At 38.8% G+C, this 19,972-nt stretch overlaps 1 protein-coding gene across 4 annotated transcripts in view; it reads left to right on the top strand.

The window, feature by feature from the left end:
- The first annotated feature begins 2,155 nt into the window (after positions 1–2,155).
- The window catches only part of ANKHD1 (ankyrin repeat and KH domain containing 1), a 112,946-nt gene continuing 95,129 nt past the window's right edge, over positions 2,156–19,972 (top strand). For 3 of the 4 annotated variants that reach the window (XM_037147533.2, XM_037147534.2, XM_037147532.2), the window contains exon 1: positions 2,159–2,603. In XM_037147533.2, the coding sequence (XP_037003428.2) occupies positions 2,313–2,603 (291 nt within the window). In that variant the 5' untranslated portion in view covers positions 2,159–2,312. Of the gene's footprint in view, positions 2,604–19,972 lie in introns of all 4 variants that reach the window. The other variant, XM_037147535.2, reaches the window with a different exon arrangement.

The raw sequence follows: 19,972 nt of genomic DNA, 5'->3' as shown, positions 1-19,972 counted from the left end.
CTGTTTTTGCCTAAGGATGTATCCATACCAATTCTGGATAATCCAGCTTTGAAGTGGGATGGGCAGTGCTGGCTTTCTTTTGTTGGTGTTATTACTTTGGGCTGTGACCTAGTCACACATGCCTTGGAAACTTAAACAGCACTGAGGATATGGGCTAATTAAGTACCACAAATTCTAACTACAGCCAGTATATACCTGGCATTTACATCGAAATAGTTTTCTAGAAAAGGTACAAGGTGTTGTTTTTTTTTTCCCCATTTTCTACAACTTATTATCTAGAAAGAACATTTACCTAACATGCTCTGCTCTTAGGGAACACTGTCTTTCTTTTATTCATGTGAAATGCCAAAATGAACAATTACCGAACTAGAGAAATGTTCACAATACTCAAAATATTCTTTAAATAAATGTTAGGCAGAATCCATTTTTAAAGTCATGAAAAATCATTATATTCTTTACAGAATTTTCAGATTGTAGTTCAGGGGAGGTAAATATTAAATATTGCACAATCGAGATACACAAAGCCCTTTGTTAAAGTTGCAAAAGAGGAGACAATGCCAAAGCGTTCGCTTTTAGCCAGTCTCTGTTGACTAAAAATCATACATTTTCCGGGTCAAAGGACATTTGCCATACAGTCCTCCCCAAGCACTTTTCTTGTGATCTCTGATCATAGGATTAGTTGGAGCAAGAGCATTTTATTGACAAAGGAGACAGAGGTAGTAGAGGTAGAGTTTCTTAGAGGATAAGAGACCCCCTTAGCCAGCTTTCTACTGCATTAGAGATCTGACAAGAATCACTTTGGTGGGCAGAACTCAGGGGCAGATGAATTAAAGAGGATCTAACAAATATAAGTGTTTATTGTAAGTTTGGCACTCTGCTAAACGACCTATGTTATTATCTAAATTATTTATAACAGCAAAAACTCAAAGAGGGAAATACTAATATGATCCGCATTTTACAGATGAACAAACTGAAAGTCACTGAGATTAAACAACAAACACCCAAAGGTCACACAGCAAACAAGTGGCGGCACCAGAACTCGAAACTGCTCCAGAACACGCACTCTTTTTTCACCACTGCCTTCAGCCCGGGCGGTCTGATTCCGCGCCCTGGGAGCAGCCTCTTCCTCCCCTTCCTTCGTGGGACAGTTCCCAGTACTGAGGCTTGGCGCTGTCCAGCCCGCAGGCCTGCAGCCTTTCACGAGAAGAGAACGGGGCCCCGCGGGGCGATCCCGCCCGCAGGTTGTAGAACTGCCGCGCCCAGTCGCGTCACTTCACGGGCGGGCGGGCCGAACGTCCTCTGGGTGCCCATCCCAAGCAGACCCCGACAGCCCCTTGAAATCCTCGCGCTGGGTTCTGTTCGGAAAGGCAGGAGGTGTGCAGCACGACGGACACCACGCCTCTCTCTCTTGTAGTCCCCTTACTCTGGTCCAAAGACCTCAGGCAACAGTTTGGGCAGCCTCACCTGTCCCAGAAGAGCGACTTCTTTAGTGAGTGACGCAACGCTCCTCCAATCAGGGCCTGAGGGGGGAGAGGTGGAGTCTAGCTGAGACTGATTGCTGGTTCCTCCAATGCCGGTGCAGTAACCCTCCGGTCTCCCAGCCTGGCAAAGAGCGACAGGTGGGAGCTGCGTTACCTCTGCGTCTTTTGCATACTTGACGTAGAAGCCTCCGAGTGCACGGCGAATTCTACTCCCAAGCTCACCTATTCTATTCGGGTCGTCACCTCAGCCATAATTTTATCAGAAGTGGAAATTCCCCAACCCTTTCCCGTCACCTCGGATGGGGGCGGGATGAATGGTACTCTTAGCGACCAATTATACCACGCGACGTCCTGTGGCAAAGTGACGGACACCGTAAGACGCCTATGAAATATCCCATTGTCAGGGGTCACTGTGAATGACCACGAGGCCAACTAATCCACTTTAAGGTCGTGACGCGATAGTCAGAGAACTTGACCAATAGAGGTAGAAAAAGACCGGAAGTCAGCGCGGGTAATAGGGGGCGGGTGTTCGCAACCGCCTAGGCCTGCGCGGGTCAACGCAGCTTGGAGGCCCGGAGCCAGCGAGCGGCGCGTGACGAAGAGCCTGAGCGACGGGTCATCTTGGCCAATGATCTGCACCCGCTTTGGAGCTAAAGCCAGTGGCGAGTGTGGGGGGCGGGAGGCAGCAGGTTAGGCAGTGAGAAGTTAGTGGCGCTGCTGGGACGGGGGAAAGGAGACGCTTCTTCCTCCTGCTGCTCTTCTCGTTCCCAGGATCAGCGGCGGCAGTGGCCGCGAGTGACTCTGCAGTGCCTCCGGCTCCGCGTGCGAATCATGCTGACCGACGGCGGAGGCGGGGGCACCTCCTTTGAGGAGGATTTGGACTCCGTGGCTCCGCGATCCGCCCCAGCCGGGGCCTCGGAGCCGCCTCCGCCGGGAGGGGTCGGGCTGGGGATCCGCACCGTGAGACTCTTTGGAGAGGCCGGGCCTGCGCCGGGAGTCGGTGGCGGTGGCAGTGGTGCCGGCGGAGGGGACGCGGCGCTGGATTTCAAGTTGGCGGCTGCTGTGCTGAGGACCGGGGGTGGAGGTGGTGCCTCTGGCAGCGACGAGGACGAAGTGTCTGAGGTACGGCTCCAGGACCCCTACCTTCCATACAGCGTGGGGCATGAAAGCTGTGTGGGCCAGTGCAGGGCAGGGGCCACCCTCCCGCTGCCCCGGCGGAGTCCTTCTTTGACAGCGATCGGCTCCAGGGCGGCAGTGGCACGGTGCGGGCCTAGTGCTCTGCTTACTCTTCAGCCTGCGGCTCCAGCCGGACCGGTTCCCCGTCACCTTCCGTAGATCCGCAATAGTCTCTAAGCTTCGCGCGGGAACAAGGACTCTCCAGGCTACCTCCCGCCCACCCCGCTTTGGAGATTGGGGGGTGGGGAGGCGGGATCTTGCCAGAGTCCCTGCCCTTGGTACTGAGAGAGCGAGTCACAGAGAGGAGAGAGAGACTGAGTCAGAGAGACATGGAGTCGAACTAGCTAGCTCAAAGAGCATTTCAATTATATGCCTCTCCCCAAGTTAAGTGGTTGGACATTTATTTGCCTTGTGCCTTACCTGTGTATTTAAGTCGGGTTCTTAATTCCCGTCTTTAGTTTGAGACAGGTGAGTGTTAAGGACGTCCCTGCCCTTACCCTGAAAAATCACGTGAGTCTTGCACCTGGGACCTTTTGTGAAGTTAGGAAAAGGAAGTTCCCGTGCAACTACAGAGTAGTTGGATAGCTGAACTGTGGAGATTCCTAGGCTTGGAGAAGGCGAGGCACCCTGTGGACATATTTTGAAATGAGGGGAATTAGTTAATTAGGCCCTTCTTTTAACTCTTTCTGTGTATGCTGGGCCTTTTTAGGTCTGAGCAACCTAGGATAGTCGGCATCATCTTTTGGGCTCTAGGGAAAAAGATAGTTCCTATATGTACTTTCCCCCTCTTGACTGTGGCTTGCATATGGTACTGTGCTGTGATGATTATTGTTCCAAGTGCTCAGAGTATTGTATTTGGGTTCTAAGGTGCCTGTTTCATCCCTTATGACTAATTATTTTAACCTCTGATCTTGGTGTTAAAGTACAAGGATTTCTCTCTGTGTGTACAGCTATCCTGGCTGTTGTATTTGAGGGCAATAGGAGAAACTATTTGTGGCTTGCAGAATTCAGTTAGTGCACTGTTCTACATTCTAGATTCCGAACAGGGAGTCCTTCAGGTTTAAAACCTTTATACATTCTGACCCCAGCATTTTGCTTTGGAAAAAACTGTGTGGGTCGTAAGAGTACTAGTCCCTTGAATGTCTGTATCTTTGATGCAAATTGATGAGAGATGAACCTAGAACACTTTTACCTATAAAATAGACATCTTTAGACTCTAGAGTCTGCTTTTTCTTGAGACTTGTAAGAGAGACTGAAAAGGTTTGCTTTGGTCTAAAAGTGATGGAAAGATGAAGTACTTGATTTTCTGGACTATTTTTACATAATTATCAAAGGTGGGATAAAAGATCACTCATTTGCTTTTACATAAGTGGTATCGTTAAATTTCTTCAGAGGTAGAGTGCTAATGAGTCTCCAAAGTTGTAAATCTCTTAACTCTTTGGGCTCATGTGTTTTATCTGGGAAGTGAGACTTAAACCATTTCTACCATTGTGGCGAGGCTTGTACACACACGCACACACACATACACACACAATTTCATTTGCACTTCAAATGAAATGAAAATTTCATTTTCATTATAATTTCATTATACCGTGTGGTTAAAGCGATGAGCAGAATTCACATCTTTTGTCTTGTTTTGATTTTTATCAGAGAAATTATTTAGGCTAATCATAGAAGAGCCCCTTACTTAAGTCTCCTGTTTACTTAAGTTTTCTGTGCCTAAAAAGGACTTAAGAGTCTATGTAGACCTCATTTTTGAAGTGGAGATTTTGGAGTGGAGACTGGTCTAAGATGATGCCCAGTGTATATATATAGCTTCTTTCTTAACCTGTGGAGAAAGGACATTTTGTTGTGTTTTGTTTCTCCCATGTCATATAGAGAAGACATTCCTGGAGTATCTCGTGTCTGCTGTATAGCACATGTGGTAGGATGTAGTCTGTGCCTTTGTGAGTCGAATGACCTATTTTGGCCAAGCAGATTTCTTGCTTTTCTCCTGCCTGACAAAATGAGCTGTCTTCTCCCATATTATTGCCTTTGAATTTCCCGTGAAGACCATAAATAATACTCTTAAAAAAACACTCAGCAAACTGGCATTTGATGATAATACTAAAATCTTTATTTTAATTTTTCTTAGATGTTTTAGAATGAAGTATTTAGATCTAAACATTCAGAAAGATAATGAGTTGTTTGTAGTTTGAGAGTAAAGTTTGTTTTTCCCCTCAGTGGTCTAGGTGAGAAATGGGTAAGAAACAGAGAGGCCTAGTGTGTTTGCTCTAGAATTAGGCGAAGTCATACATTTGGTGTGCAAAGGTGTGGATGCTGTAAGGACCTCTTTTTTTCGTCATTATCAGAGCCTGTAGCTGAGGTGAAAAACAAGTTGCTTTTCTTTGCTGGCTAGGTCAAAAGATCTTTTAGTCTGAGGAAAGTGCTTGGGTCTTTTTGAAACTTCTTATATTAGAATTGTGTTATTTTAGGGCATCCCACCATTTGGGCTCTTTGGTTCTGGTTTTAAATATTGGGGTAAATATGCGTTATGTATTTCATCACACATAATGAGAATGTTCCTTAGCTGTCAAAGGCCTTTAATAGCAGAATTTGCGTGGATTCTATTGAAATGTGCCCATTGTTCAGAATAGAGATCAGGTTGAAAATTTTTTAAAGGCAAGTTTTTATTTAGATTTGAAGTCTTTTCTTTGTAGCAAATTAAAAGAAAAATAGAATTCCTAAAGGAAGGACTTTGGTGGAGTTTATGATTCAGTTTTTCTATCGTAAGAATGTATGCATACACGGTGTGTGTATAGATACGAAATTCTTCTTTTAAAATTCCAAAAGTAATACAGTCTTACGGTGTAAAAAAGACAGGTGTCTATTTAAAAAGCATAACTTTATATCATAATGAGGTTTTTTTTTCCTTGAGGCAAGTGTACACAGATATTGTATATAACAATTTATAGCAACTTATTAAAAAGCTTAGTAGGGGACTTTTTTTCCTGAGAATTACTTTTAGAGTCAAAGACACAGGCCCATACAGAGGTTCTATTCTGATTTTCTTTAGTAGGGGAGGAGATGGGTCATTTCCTTTAGGGATATTAATGATCCTATAATCTAGAGCAAGGTTTCTCAACAGCAGCATACTAACATTTTGGGCCAGATAGTTCTTTGTTATGAGGGCCTTTCCTATGAATTAGCAGCATCCCTAGCCTTTACCCAATAGATGCCAGTAAAACCCACTGGGTTGTGACAGCCCAAACTGTCTCCTGGGGGCAAAATCACCACTGGTCTAAAGGCCACTCTTATTGTCAGAGATGGCAATTTTGTCATGAATACTCTGTATTCAAACTTCAGGTAAACAAGGTGAGTCACTGCTTTTAATAGCATCTCGGCACTTAAGCTTATAACCAGAACAAGAAAAAAATTAAAAGAGGGTACCGAAAGTTTGAATGCTATTAATTTTCAGTGGTAAATTTATCATTTAGGGGAACTTTCACTTAAAGTACTATATTATTTTTTTAAAAATCCATTCATTGTCCAGAAAAGTGAATTTTTAAAAGAAATTTATGGGGACTTTGCTTAAGGTAGAAAGGGCTTTTATTCCATAAATTATAATTAGAAGTGATAAATAGGAAGTGGAAGTTTGTGTTCTACTGAGCAAATGTGGGAGATATTGGAGATGTTTATTGAAGGAGAAATTGCATAGTATTGACTGTAATGATTTGTTATGTAGCATGAGTATCAATCATGCGTACATTTTATCCTGTAAAGCCTGAAGACTTCACATATAAAATGGTACGTGAATGGTGGGTCAGAACAGTTGATTGGTGTGGATAGAGGAAAACCTGATTGTGAAACTTGAAGTTTATAGGGGTTTCCTTTTGGTTATTATTTAGTACATTTCATATAGTTTATAAGTCAAGGTAAAATAAAGACAAATGCAGTTAAAAGTCTAGAGGTCACTGCCTTCTCCAAGTATCCTGCCCTCTACACCTTTAATGTCTTGTGTATTCTTTCAGATTTTCTTTATGGAAATACAGATACACATTTTTATTTTTCCCACTGTTACACAAAAGATGTACTATTCATATGAGATTTTTAAGTGGTAAATTAGAGAAGGATTTAGACTTTTTATCCAAACAAAGTGATAAAACATGTTAAGAATGAAGCATTGGGAGGAGTTTAAGGACATTCCTTCCAGAGCCTGATAGTACAGTGATGATGTACCAGATGCCCTCTGAAAGTCCATTCTAGCCTTCTGATTCAGTGATGAAGATAAGATAAATAAAATATGATGCTTCAAAGAAAGCAGAGCAGTTTTTTAAAAGCAGTAGTTTTGAGTTGGCAAGTATAAAAAGAAGAAATGAGTCTACCAATTTTTTTTTTGGCCAAATTTACTTTCCTATAGGACCAAAGTTGTAAGAAATAAACTTCATTCCTTTTTTAAACCCACTGCAAGTGAACTATTTCAATATATCTATCTTCTTGGACCTTCTTATTTACAATTTTTCTCTCCTGTTGCTTGTCTGTAAAGTCATAGAATACTGGTGATAATGCTATCTCATCTCATTTTTAGGTAACTGCTTCCATTTATTGAATGCTTATTATATGCCTGTACCGTACTAGATACTTTCATTATTTTATTTAATCGTTTCAACATCCATTTGAGGTAGGTATATCATCTACATTTTTATAGACAAATAAATGTAGGCTCAGAGAAATGATGAATACAAAAAAACAAACCAAAAAAATGGTCAAAATGTTACACAGCTTGTAAGTGGTAAAACTAGGATTTGAATTCAGTACAGAATCCAGAGTCCATGCTACTATTTTGCTTCCTCAAATTAAAAATAGGCAAAGTTTTTGGTTACAGAATGCTTTTTCTCTAATACATGCTTTCTTAGTCCCTGTTGAAGTTTTCATTGATCTAAAGTGAAATGAGAAGAATAAGAAGGCCCTGGCTGGGTATCTCAGTTGGTTAGAGCATCTTCCTGATTGCCACGGTTGCAGGTTTGATCCCCATCTGGGCACATAAAAGAACCAGTGAATGCATAAATAAGCAGAACAATAAATCTATGCCTGTCTCTCTCTTTCAAAAATCAGTTAAAAAGTAAAGGTAATGTAGTGACTTTCTCATAAAGCTATTTTTTACTTGTTTTCTGAGATAATGCTCTTTCTATTCTTACAAAATGACTATTTAAAATATCCCTATTTGACAAAATATCAAATTGGAAACTTCATGTCAAAACCCTGGGAAAAGCCTCAGAAGTTTGGGAACCGCTGAGTTAAGTGACTTACCTAGGATCACACAACTAATTTGTAGTAAAAACAGGTCATCCAACTCCCATTCTAGTTATCCTACTTGCTAGATTGTCCTGCTTACTGTTCCTCTGCTGATGCATTGTACCAGTGAATGAATTAGTTGCTTAAGAAATGCCTATTTCAGACTAGCATATAATCCATAGTTGATGTTGTTGGAAAAGTTTTATATTTAATGAAATTAATGACTACCATGTAGATCAATATGTTAAGGAAGAAATCGAAGATGTACCATTGAGCACAGAAGGAGCACTATTCTAAGGTCATTTTGTCATTGAACTTACTTGAAAAGTTTAGGCCTTGTCATTATTAATTTTTAAAGAATTAGAAATATTAAAATCACCAATAGAGAAAGGTATACACCCAACTTTGCAGCAACATTTGCAACTTTGCCAATATGGGAAACACTTGTTTTGTCATACTGTTACACTCTAATTTATAAAAATTAAAACCTGCGTGCTATCCTATTGCTAGTTACTGACAGTGTATGGTTCCTGTAAATGAAGGTCATTTCCCTTATGATGATTGACTCCTTTACCTTTCTTCTGACCAACTTTACCTAAACCAAGAAGAAAGGAAAGTTGTACGGTAATTCTTTTTTATTTGCTAGGCTGAAATTGAGCAACTGTTTTGTGAAAGAGCACATTTTGTTCTTTCTCCACTGCATATACTTCAGTTCTTTGTTTTTTCCTTAATGGATGCTGTTTTCAGTAGTAGAAAGGGTAACTTTTTAAAAAGTAGGTATCCCACTGTGTCCAGGTGGTTTGATTCACCTGCACTAGTGTGCAGTTTTGAAAAGAGAAGGGCCAAGTGAACGCCAGGAATTAGCCCTCAGAACTAAAGAATTGAGCATGAGAGCAGTTTATTAGGTTGCCAAGGTAAGTTTGATGTGTTTTAACAGTTTGTAATGAGGACAGTTAAATTGAGAACAAGTGTTTGTATATCATAAAAATGACCATTTTAACCATTTTTATTTTTGTACATTGTGTTAGATATAATTTACCATTTGAAAGTGTACAGTTCAGTGCCATTAAGTACATTGACATTGTTGTGTGACCATCACTGCCAGACATCTCCAGAACCTTTTCACGTTCCCAAGTAGAAACTGCGCTCCTTAAACAGAAATGCCCCAGCTTCCCTTCCCCAGCCCCTAGCAACCACAATTCCTACTTTTTTGTCTCTACGAATTTGACTACTCTAGGTACATCAAATGAGTGAAATAATACAGTATTTCTATGTTTGTGCCTGGTTTATTTCACTTGGTATAATGTCTTAAAGGTTTATACTTAGAGCATGTGTCAGAATTTCATTCCATTTAGAGGCTGAATACTATTCCACTTCATATATATATATATATATATATATGTATAATTTTTTTTTGTCTGTCCATTAGTGGATGCTTGGATTGCTTCTACCTTTTGACTAATGTGAATATGCTACTCTGAACATGGGTGTACAAATAATCTGTTTAAGTCCCTGCTTTCAATTCCTTGGATATATATCCGGGAGGGGTATTGCCGGGATCATATGGTAATGCTATTTTTTATTTTTTATTTTTTGAGGACTCACCATACTGTTACTTATGGCGGCTGTACTTTCCCACTAGCAATGCACAGGTGTTCCAGTTTCCCCACAGTCTAGCCAATACTTGTTATTTTCTGTTTTGTTTTGAATGATAGTCATCCTAATGGGTGTGAAGTGTTATCTCATTGGGGTTTGGGTTGGAATTTCTCTAGTGATTAGTGATATTGAGCATCTTCTCATGTGCTTATTGGCCATTGTATATCTTCTTTGGAGAAATATCTATTCAAATTCTTTGCCTATTTTTAATTAGGTTATGTTTTCACTGTTTAATTGTAGGAGTTCTTTATGTATCTGGATATTAATTTCTTATCAGATATATAATTTGTACATATATTCTCTCATTCCATGGGTGGTTGCCTTTTCATTCTTGAAAGTGTCCTTCCTGATTAAGTTTTTAATTTTGATTAAGTCCAGTTTACCTCTTTTTTTCTCTTATTATTTGTACTTTTGGTGTCATATCCATGAAGTCATTGCCAAATCCAGTGAAGATTTTTCCCCCAATGTTTTCTTCTAAGAATTTTATAGTTTTAGCTCCTATTTAGCTCTCTGATCCATTTTGAGTTAATTTTTATGTGTGGTATTGGATGAGAGTCCAACTTTATTCTTGTGCATGTGGATATTTCATTTTTCCAGCACCATTTGTTGGAAAGACTATTTTTTTCTGCCATTAAATGCTCTTGGCATCCTCGTTGAAAATCGATTGACCATGTATGGGAGGGTTTATTTCTGCGCTCTCTGTTCTCTTTCATTGGTCTATATGTCTTTCTTTATGCCAGTACCACACTGATTTGATTACTGTAGCTTTTGTAAGTTTTTAAATCAGAAAGTGTTAGTCCTCCAACTTTGTTCTTTTTACTTTTTTTTTTCAAGGTTGTTTTGGCTGTTCAAGGTCCCATTACATTCCACATAAATTTTAAGATGGGTCTTTCTCTTTTTGCAAAAAATGCTATTGGGCTTTATTGATAATCAGGGATTGCTTTGTATCTGTAAATTGCTATGGGTGAGAACAAGTTTTAATACAAATCTTATGTAATTTTTTCATCAAAGTAGATACTAACAAATGAAAATGACAAAATATTAAAAAGCGCCTGTAACATGGAAAGACTGAGCATTTACTGATGTCTTGATTGAAGCCATTGAACCCAGTTAATGTGGAATACTATGCTCTGAGTAGATGTTTCTGTAGTATAACTCTTAGGGGTTTTTTTGTTGTTGTTGATTTGGCCTCATATCTACTATTTGTGATTGATTTTGATGCTTCATATGTTGATTAAATGCTAGGAAGAATATTCTTTATCCTTTATATGATTAGAGATGAGTTTTGGAAAAGTCTTCTCAATATGGTATTAAACCTTGATAAATGAACTTAGAGTATTTTCTTTAGTGTTGTAGAATTTAAAGAGTTTTCACATGGGCATTTTATGACATCTTAGTCAGAAGGTAAAGTTCTGGCCATGTCAGTTGATACTTTTGAGTGGTATACTTTGAAAGGACTTCCAGCTCTTACCAGTTTCTAATTGATTTTCTCCTGTCCATGTTTCCTTATTTGCTGCTAAATCTCTACGTTTTATTTTTGTCTTTCAAAACTTGTGTAATAATTGTTGCCCTGGCCAGGTGGCTCAGTTGGTTGGAGAGTCCTCCCATGTACCAGAGGGTTGTGCATTCAATTCCTGGTCAGGGCACATGCCTAGGTTGCAGATTTGATCTAGTTGGGGAGCCTACGGGAAGCATGTCGGAGGCAGCTCATCAGTGTTTCTCTCTCACATCCACATTTCTCTCCCAGTCCTCGTCCCTGTCCTTTCATCTCTCCCTCTCTCTCCCTTTCTCTCTAAAAAATCAGTAGCCGGATATCCTTGGTTGAGGATTTAAAAAAATTATACAGTTGCTAAATTTGGTAATGTGAAACAAACTATCATCAAAGAGCATATCACAAGAAGGGCAATAGTCCAGTTACATTGGATACATTATATTTTTTGTTACTTTTTGTTGTGATACAGTTTCAAATTTACGGGAAAGTTGCAAGAATAGTACAAGGAACTCTTCCCATATAACCCTTTACCTAGGTTTGCCAATTATGTTCATTTTCACCCATTTTTTTCCTCTCCATAAACAAAAAATAATTTATTTTTGGAACCATTTGAAAGTAGGTTGCATACATGGTGCCTCTTTACTCTTTGGTTTGCAGGCCCATGCTCAATCCGCTGAGCTCCACCAGCCAAGGCAGTGCCTCTTTACTCTTAAATCCTTCAATGTACATCCCTAACAACAAACACATTTTCTTACATAATTACAATATATTTATCAAAGTAAGAAATTTAACACATTTCTGAAGTACTTTTCAAGTTCAAATTCTCAAAGTTTTAAAAATTGAAATACAGCTCTTTAAAGTGCTGTATAATTTTGTGGTTTTTAATAGATTCACAGATTTGAGCAACCATCACCTTTGTTTGTTCATTTGTTTGTTTGTTTAATGAAGGGAGAGAAACATCCATGTGAGAGAGAAACACTGATGGGCTGCCTCTCGCACACACCCTGACTGGGGACCATACGTACAGCCCAGCCATGTGCCCCCACCGGGAATTTAACCAGCAGCCTTTTGCTCTATGGCATGACAACAGAGCCACACTGGTCAGGGCTCCACTGTCTATTTTAAAACATTTTTATCACCTCCAAACAAAACCTCCTACCCATTAGCAGTCATTTCCCATTCCCCCACCCCCTGTAGCCCCTGGTAATCACTTACCTACTTTCTCTCTGGATTTGCCTCCTCTGGGCATTTTTATGTAAATGGAATCATAGGTATGATGATATGTAGTCTTGTGCCTTGCTTCTTTCACTTAGCATATTGTTTGCAAGGTTTCTGTGGGTCGTATCATTAGAATAATATTCCATTTTGTGATATACCACATTTTGTTGATTGAGTTTTATTTGATAACAGGTTATTTCCACACTTTGTCTATTATGAATAATGATGCCATGAATGTTTGTGTATCAGTTTTGCACAAACATATCTTTTCATTTCCCTGTGTGTGTGCATGCGCACACACACACACACACACACACCCCCTCCTAGAACTAGAATTGCTTGGTAATATGATAACTCTGTGTTTAACTTTCTGAAAAACTACCAAGGTGTTTTCTACAGCACTGAAACATCTTATAGTTCACCAGCAATGTATGAGTGTCCCAATTACTCTACATTCTTGGTAACTTTTTTTTTTTTAAACTGTGGCCATCCTGGTGGATATGGAGTGATACCTCATTGTGGTTTCGATTTGCATTTCCTTATTGACTAATAAAGTTGAGCATCTTCTCATGTGTCTGTTGGCCACTTGTATATCTTTGGCGAAATGTCTATTCACATATTTTCCCATGTCTTGATTGGGTTATTTGTCTTTCTGTTGTTGAATTTTTAGAAAAAGACCTTTATCCTGGATACTAGTCCCTTAGATGCATGATTTGCAAAATATTTTCTCCCATTCTGTAGGTTGTCTTTTCACTTTTTTAAAAAAAGATTTTATTTATTTATTCTTAGAGAGAGGGGAGGGAAGGAGAAAGAGAGGGAGAGAAACATCACTGTGTGGTTGCCTCTCACACACCTCCTACTGAGGATCTGACCTTCAACCCAGGTGTGTGCCCCAACTGGGATTTGAACTGGCAACCCTTTGGTTAACAGGCCTATGCTCAGTCCACTGAGCTACACTGGCCGGGGATCTTTTCACTTTCTTTATTGTGTTATTAACACTTAAATTTTGGTAAGACCCTATTTTTATACTTATCTTTTGTTGTTGTTGCATGTGCTTTGGTGTCATGTCTAAGAAACTATTGCATAATCCAAAATCAAACATTTATGCCTGTTTTCATCTAAGAATTTTATAGTTTTAGCTTTTACACTTAGGTCTTTGATCCATTTTGAGTTAACTTTATGTAAGATGTGAAGTGAAGGTTTAACTTTACTCTTTTGAATGTGGGTATCCATTTGTTCCCAATACCATTTGCTGTGAAGAGTGGTTTTTTAAAAAAATGTTTTATTGATTATGCCATTACAGTTGTTCTATTTCCCCGCTTTATTCCCCTCCACCCTGCACACCCCTCCCCCACCATTCTCCCCCTTTAGTTTATGACCATGTGTCTCAAGTTCTTTAGATTCTGTATTTCCCCTACTATTCTTGCCCTCCCCCCATCTATTTTCTACTTTTCTGTACCTTCTCCCCCCTTCTCCTCCTCCCACTCCACTGTTGCTAACCCTCCATGTGATCTTCATTTCTAAAAAGATTTTATTTATTTCAGAGAGGGGGGAAGGAGAGAGAGAAACATCAGTGTGAGGGGGAATCATCAATGGTTGCCCCACCTATGCACCCCCACTGACCAGGGACCCAACCTGCAACCCAGGCATGTGCTTTGACTGGGAATCAAACCGATAACATTTCACTGGCCAGGGAGAAAACACTATTTTTTTCCTCCATTAAATTGTCTTGGCACTCTTAAATTGACTGTAAATGTGAGGGTTTATTTCTATTCTGTTCTATTAATTTACATGTCTTATGCCAGTTTCATACTGTTTTGATACTATAACTTTCTTAGTAAGTTTTGAAATTGGAAAGTATACTTCCAGCTTTGTTCTTTTAATTTAAGGTTGTTTTGGTATTTGGGTTATTGGATTGTTATTCTCTTGACTTGGTCTTCAAGAGAGGTTTAATGGGGGGGTATTTAATATGCTGAAGAATTTTTGTGTGGTCACAAACAAAAGAGCCTCTCCCCATTCCTCATAATATTCCAGCTCTTGAAGTTTCTGTTCCCCTTGTGTATGCTGAAGGTGGGTGGGAGGGAGGGAACTTGATGTGATTTAAATTGTGTTTGCTATGCTTCCAGAAGAGCAAGTTGTCGTTGTATCATTTGTGTGAATTTTAATCCATCTTTTCCCTAACAAAGTCTGGAGAGATGAGGGGACAAACCTGAAGTGGGAGGAGGTGGTGGGGTGTGGGTAGTTGTAGTTTGAATGTGTCTGATGTGGAATATGGTCTGCAAGAAGAATATGGACAGAATTTTTTTAGTTTTTCCAGGATACTAGACAAATGGAAAAATGGAATAACGTAAAACAGCAATTAGAGTTTTTGCATCTGGTATCTTCTAATAACTGCTTAAGAGGTGTGAATTCGATATTTAAGTAGCATATATTTTACTTGACACCCAGGCCAGTGTTATCGCCTGTGTGAGTAAACCGTGAAAGCAAATCTTGGATGTCACTGCTCAAGTGGTTCTAATTATGTGTGGGGTTTTTTTTTGCATTTTTTAAATTTAATTATTGTTCAAGTACAGTTTTCTGTCTTTTACTCCCATCCCAGCCTACCCCCCCCATCCAATTATGTTAAATTATTGGTTGTTTTAATTCTATGAACAGTAAGAGCCTATACAATATTTTAGTATCTGTTTTACTTAGGACTTGACTGAGAGGTTAACAGAGGAAAGTTTATTTTAATTTGAAGATATTACAATTTAAGACTGCTTAAATCAGGTCCATGGGTTTGGCCTATAACTACCCCCTAACACAATTTAGAATAATATGATAATACAGTATCAAATAGTATGATCATACAGTACTATTGTGTATAATCTCCTTGTTGTTAGTCTGTTACAATTACTATTCACTCATTCTCTACAGAAGAAAATTAGAGTTTTGTTTGGGATAGGGCCTTTTCTTCATGAACCCACATCTCGCATAATAAAATTATGTCTTTCAAAGTTAGATTCATTGGCAGTCTGTTTGAGAATTCTAATTGGTATTGTAGATTTATTTATTACACAATAATACATCTAAAGCCTACTATTTTTTTAAGCTTTGTGGTAGGCTTTGGAATTACAAGGATGAAAAAATGAGGTCCCTGTTCATTAAAGACATCAGTCTCTTTAGGAACTAAACATTTCAGAGTATGTGAAAACAAAGTAAATTATTTATTCAAATTATATTTGCCCTTTCTAAAGTCCTTTTAGACATTAACAAGTTATATTTGAGTGTGTGCTCTAGGAATTATGCACTTTAACTGCATCGCCTCATTTCATTTTCTCATGGTCTGTGACAGTTCAAGATCCTAAACTAAGTATGGATCATTGACCTGTGTTAATTGGATGATCGCTGTAAAGTTTGATGTTTGGGTGTCTTCACTAGTTTCATGGTGTTTAAGTGGAAGATTTAAAGGGGCTGTGATTTTACAACATGAAAGGCTACGAAGTCCATCCGCATAAGATTGTCTTGTACTCATATTTGAGCAAAGCCACAGCTGCTTCATTATGTTTTATGAACTCTCCAAGTATGTCTTGGTTCAAGACCTTTGGCATTTGCCGTTCACTCTCAGCAGTCTTCTCTTAGATATCCGTATTGCTTCCCTGTCTCACTTCTTTTAGTGGTCTGCTAACAGGCCTTCCAGCTGCCTATGTACATATATTCCATAACATCTCAGGCTCACCAGTTCTGAGACTGAACTTACCATTTTCCCCTCCACCCCTATCTTCCCCCCACCCACCTTTGTAAATTGCCCTAAAGCTAGTCACTGTCTTCAGAAACCTCGGCACTCACATATAAATAGGCACCAAGTGCTGTAGGTTTGTTCTTAACACCTTATTTATGAGTCCTTTTTGCTGTATCCTCACTGCTCCTGCTGTAAATCAAACCATCATCTTTCACCTGGACTTATTACAGCAATCCTCAGCTCTATCTACCTCCAAGATTAAACGTCTCTAATTCTTCCTCTATCATGTTATCAGAGTAAATTCTCTAGTGCCAGTTCAGTTATGTCACGCCTTTGGCCAAAAGCCTTCCCATTCCTTAGATAAAGGGTAAATCCAAATTCCTTAGTAAGGCATACAAGGTTATTTAGGATTTTGTTCCTATCTATTTTTCCAACCCTACCCTTGCTGTACAATACTTTATTTCCTTTTTATATTCCACCTGTAGTTCTCTGAACCTGTCAAGCTTTTATATGCCCTGGTATATTTATTTTCACTGCTTTGGTTTCTAGAATCATAATAGTAATTACTATATACTGAGTGCTTATTATCCATTGGGCTAAATGCTTACATATTCTTGAATAAATTTTACAACTACCACATGAAGAAAGTTATATTATTCCCAACATACAGGCAAGACCTATGTTTGCCCAACATACAGGGAATAGGCCTTCTAACTGAAGCTTAGAGACATTAGGTAACATAAACGAAGTTGTGTATCTAGTAATGATGGAGCCAGAATTTGAATCCAGGTGTCTTGGACTGTAAAGCTGATGTTCATACCTATTACTACTGTACACTGCTGCTGTCGCTGTTGTCCCTCTTCCCCATCCTGGTGTATACCTTCTTGTTTCAGAGTCACCGTCTCTAACCCACTCCCTTCCTTCATTATTATCCCAGTTGAAATTGACCATTCCTTCCTCTGTGTTCCCATGTTACGTATACAACTGTTACAGTGTCTATAATACGTCCGTTACTTCTTTTATTTATCTGTCTTAATGGGCAGGAATCATGTCTTATTTATTTTTGTGTTTCCAGTATATACTAGGATGTCTGACACATAGTAGATGCTTAATAAATGTTGAATGAGTGTATGTTTAGTGCTTAATATGCTCAGGTTACTTGTTAGTCTAAGACAAATATAATGGATTCTATATATATTTTTAAAGGTTTTATTTATTTATTTTTGGAGAGAAGGGAAGGGAGGGAGGGAGAAGAGAGGGAGAGAAACATCAATGTGTGGTTGCCTCTCATGTGGCCACCACTGGGGGCCTGGCCTGCAACCCAGGCATGTGCCCTGACTGGGAATTGAACCAAGGACCCTTTGGTTCACAGCTCACGCTCAATCCACTGAGCTACACCAGCCAGGGCTCTATATTATTTTTTTGGAGTAGAGAGTAAGAGTATAGGAAGACAAGGTCCTAAGGCAAACTGACCTTAATTATAGTATTCATGGTAATATTAACAGTAATAATAACAATATTTGTTAAGCAATTACCATGTGTTAAACACTCTTGTGCAAATTTGGATATATCGCCTTGCTTAATCACCAATAACTCTGTGATAAGGTTACTGCTGTCCTTACTTTATAGCCAAGGAAAACAAGGCTAAGAGAAGTAAAACAAGTTAGCTAAGATCACACCGTGAGCTGTGCGGGTTGGGGTTCTGTGAGTGCTTGCTCTTAGTCGTTATGCTGTCCTCCCTTTATTGGTATTAATTGGAGGTTTATGGGTGTTTGAGCTCTTCTAACTTATTAAAATTGAGTATTCCTTTGGAATGTTGTGTTTATTTTCTATTTAGGATAATGAGCAGAATACAGGACTTCTTTCTAACTTCAGCCTTACCCCTTTATTATGATAGGAAAAATATAGAGTAACATTTCTTTCTTCAACAGTAAGATTTTCTTGTCCTTAATTGCCAGATACTTCATTCCTGTGGCTTTTCTAATGAATATGTAAGCAGTCTTCTTTTTTTAGAAACTTATTGTGGCATAAATTTTGTTATATGTGTGCTGGTTAGAAATAATGTAGATGTAGCTGCCAGAAATTACTAAATGAAAACATGATTCATCTGTTTAAGAACTCTGGGCAGAGAGGAGTTGGTGGGCTTGATAATCTATTACATTTAAGTTAATTTAATGTAAGGAAGTTTTTTTCCTGACATCACTATTACTGTTAAACTGTGACATTGCAATACCTGTAGATTCTCTGCTTACTTCACTGCCTCGTGTTTTAGTTATGCTCCATTGTTTAGGAGAGTCACTTAAGATAGTTTTATGTGGTGAAAGAAAGGGCGTGGGCTTTGCAGTCTGAAACACAGAGTTTCAGATCCCTGCATAGTTATGTGATCTTGGGCAAGTCACTTACCTTTTCAGAGTTTGTTACTTAAAATGAAGGTCAGTTAGTTGACTTCACTGAATAGATAAGATGTTTGAGTGGAATAATATATGGAATATGCTTATACATATGATGCATTTTATTAATGGTGACGTATTTTTTAAGTGCTAATGGTAGTTATTATTTTTATTTATTTATTTTAATTTATTTTTAGAGAGAGCGGAAGGGAAGGAGAAAGAGAGGGAGGGAAACAGCAGTGTGTGGTTGCTTCTCATGTGTCCCCTACTGGGGACCTGGCCTGCAACCCAGGCATGTGCCCTGACTGGGAATTGAACCGAGGACCCTTTGCTTCACAGGCCATGCTCAATCCACTGAGCTACACCAGCCAGGGGTGTAGTTATTATTTTTTAAAAGACCTTCCTCTCTCCCATCTTTAGAGACTTCAAACATAGTAGATTTTATGTTAAAACTATATTTTAGCAATGAAGTTTTTATAGTTGAGCAAAGTGGTGTTCATTTTCCAGTTTTAACTTAGAATTAGGAGAAGCACGATGATTCTCTCTTGTGCTGTGTGAGGCTAAAGAAATCACAAAATACCATATACACTTTGTGAAAAGAGGATTGTGGGTCTGAAATTGGGAATACAGTTTTCCTTGTGGAAAGAAATATGAGCAGTTTTTATGTTAAGGAATACAGCCTTTTTATTCCAGTGTTTCAAGATGTTGCTGATAATATTGGGCCTTACTATATCAGCAAAACTCATTCCTAAATTTTTCATTATTTGGTCCTGAATTACAACTGTGTTACTTTCTCCCTTTGAGTAGTTCTGGGAGCATGTTTGTGGTGGTTGTTACTGTTGAAACTTTTGGAGTACTGAGCGTTTTTTTGTAAAAAGGAATTACTGTGTCTTTCAGTAATTATGTCTTGGAATGCTGACCCATCCTTCCTGGCTGCTCCAACTAGAAATCAATAGTAAGCCATCTGCATTCTAAAATTAGTATAAATGATGATTCTGACTTAAAAGTAGAGGGCTTAATTTAGGTGGGGAAAGGCAAGGCATGTTGATCTGTCCTATAGATTGCATAAGAGAGAAGAGGAGAAATAGCAAGTACATTTTTAAAAATGTATATTTTAAAAGTTTAAAATGTTTCATTTAGTGTATTTTTATCAAATCTGAATTTCTTAAGGGAGCTTCATCTTTGAAGGTTTGTGAGGAGAGGTAGTGTAAAATAAAGATTTAGCCTTCCCTTAAGCTTTTTTCTTAGCTCTTGGTAGAATTCATGGGAGTGACAATTATTCTTAAAGTTAGCAGAAACAGAATTTGTGGTTACTAATATTTTAGTCCCTAACATGGAATACAAAACATGTTAAAAATTAAATTTTCATAATCCATTTGTCTTTTCAAAGTCATTCTGCCTAAAACAGTGTATTTTCTGTTTATGTTTGAGAGCTTGGTGGTATTCTGTATCATGCTTGTTGCATAATACAGCCACATGACTAGAGGATATATAAACAAATATGTAATATAATGTGCATGTTTTATGATAAGAGTGTTCGTTTTTACTGAGTTCTTTTCTCTTT

This window comes from Artibeus jamaicensis, unplaced genomic scaffold, assembly GCF_021234435.1.
Source record: "Artibeus jamaicensis isolate MK-2021 breed Jamaican fruit bat unplaced genomic scaffold, CSHL_Jam_final contig_456, whole genome shotgun sequence".
Lineage (NCBI taxonomy): Eukaryota > Metazoa > Chordata > Mammalia > Chiroptera > Phyllostomidae > Artibeus > Artibeus jamaicensis.
The sequence above is the reverse complement of the archived record's forward strand: the minus strand, read 5'-3'. Positions and strand labels throughout refer to the sequence as shown.